Source organism: Pteropus vampyrus, unplaced genomic scaffold (assembly GCF_000151845.1).
Source record: "Pteropus vampyrus isolate Shadow unplaced genomic scaffold, Pvam_2.0 Scaffold358, whole genome shotgun sequence".
Taxonomy (NCBI): Eukaryota; Metazoa; Chordata; class Mammalia; order Chiroptera; family Pteropodidae; genus Pteropus; species Pteropus vampyrus.
Genome location: NW_011889139.1, coordinates 782,037 through 783,729, shown reverse-complemented (window position 1 = coordinate 783,729; position 1,693 = coordinate 782,037). Strand labels below are relative to the sequence as shown.

Here is a 1,693-nt window from a genome sequence, read left to right as displayed (position 1 = left end):
TTCCTGTCTATGAGGCTGCAGCTCTGTGCAACCAGGAAGGATGCAAATCTCAACAGAGAGATTGAGACCACTTTACAAGACTGTCGCCTTCCCCTTAGGACCTCTTGGAGAATTGTGACATATTTAATCAGAGGCCCTACCCCCAAGAAGCCTGGTTGTGTTGGATACAAGGGTCTCCAACATCAGAGGCCCTCAGGGGGTTCAGGACCCAGAGCAAGAGAGAGACTGATGTAGGCCTTTTTGTGGGAGGCTGAAATAAAGAGGTGTCCCAGTGGTGGGCTGGGATGAACAAATCAGCTTACCTTGGAATGATTTCACGTAAGAGCAGGTGGGCATGGATGCTGGGGGAAGTGGAGACCATATTTTTCCTGCCAAGCCATAACCAGAGGACTGTGTGTGTGTGTGTGTGTGTGTGTGTGTGTGTGTGTGTGAGAGAGAGAGAGAGAGAGAGAGAGAGAGGGGTGAGGGGAGGGAGAAGGGTCCTTTCCTCAAAAAGCAAAATGTCCTTGCCCCCTCTCAGCCCCCCAGGCCAAATGGAGAATCATGTGTGGCAGGGAGAGGACAGGGGCCTCTTTGGAGGTCTGCACTGCTGCAGACGCTGGGGGCTCTGCAGTCTGGGGGAGGCCTTGTGCTCACAGTGGCCCCATTCTCCAGGCCACACACACAGCATTCCAGAAGCTCCTGCTGGCTGGCCAAGAATAGCTGGGATTTCTGGAGAAAGAACCAGCTCCCCCAGCCACCCTGTCTTCTGCCTCAGCCAGTCTCAGCGTTTTAGCACCTGGTTCTGTAGTCCTCCCGGCTCTACACACCTGCCAGTGCCTCATTTGTGCACTCATTGACCTCAGCCAGACCAGGCTTCCAGAGGAAGAAAAGAATGGTCTGGCAAGGCTAAGCCCTCAGCTCCCCAGGGCATTCCTGGCTCTGTGCCATTGTTTTTGGTTTTTTTTGTTGTTTTTTTTTTTTTCCTCTGCGAAGTGGGGAGAATGGCCTTTGACTGCCTTAGATGCAAGTGCTTTGTTCCACCCTGTCCTGGGGGAGGAGGAGCAGAGGGAGGAGGCTCTTGGCCTGCCCTTTTCCCTCTGGCTTGAACCTCTGGGGAGGGGAAGGAGGGTCAATTTCATCACCCTTCCCAGAGCCACCCTGCCCCCACCTAAAGGCACTGACATTTTGCTTAGAGGCTTTATTGAATGATTTGAGAGGAAGGGGCAGGTTTCTCAGGGGAGTAAGGAAACCTGGAGGTTATTTCCTCTAGGCGATGCCTCTGCCCAGCTGGCTAAAAGGACCTGAAATACCCAGAGATGAATGTGAGGCCGTGCCAGGGGATACGAGTCAGGTGGGCAGTAGGCACTGGGTGCTGCAGGGTGCAGGGTAGCCTTTGGGGGCACTATGGAAGGAATAGGGCTCCTGGTAAGGTTGGGCTCTGCATTAGGTGGGCGCTAGATGACAGGTGGGAGCCCCGCATCGACAGTGGACCTGCTTGCTTAAGTGGGCGCTACGGGAGGGCAGCTTTAAGGAGCAGCTCTGTGGGATGTGCTGGAGAGCGCTCCGCGTCAGGAGATAGAAATTTGAGGGGAGTTTGGGGTCAGGCGAGGATGGAGAGCACAAAGGCTGTGAGTGGGGGCGCACCGGGTCCCCCTCCCTAAGCCCGCACCTCACCTACATCTGGGTGCTCCAGAATACAGTGCTCCACGTA

The 1,693-nt window shown here is 55.1% G+C and overlaps 1 protein-coding gene across 4 annotated transcripts in view; it reads left to right on the top strand.

Moving 5' to 3' along the window:
* MMP28 (matrix metallopeptidase 28) overlaps positions 1–1,693 on the top strand; it is a 36,966-nt gene that overhangs the window by 21,566 nt on the left and 13,707 nt on the right. Inside the window, exon 8 of one of the 4 annotated variants that reach the window (XM_023522834.1) lies at positions 1–293. The exons of the other annotated variants lie outside the window; for them this stretch is intronic. Coding sequence (XP_023378602.1) covers positions 1–65 — 65 coding nt within the window. The 3' untranslated portion in view covers positions 66–293. Of the gene's footprint in view, positions 294–1,693 lie in introns of those variants that run through there. 4 annotated transcript variants of the gene reach the window in all.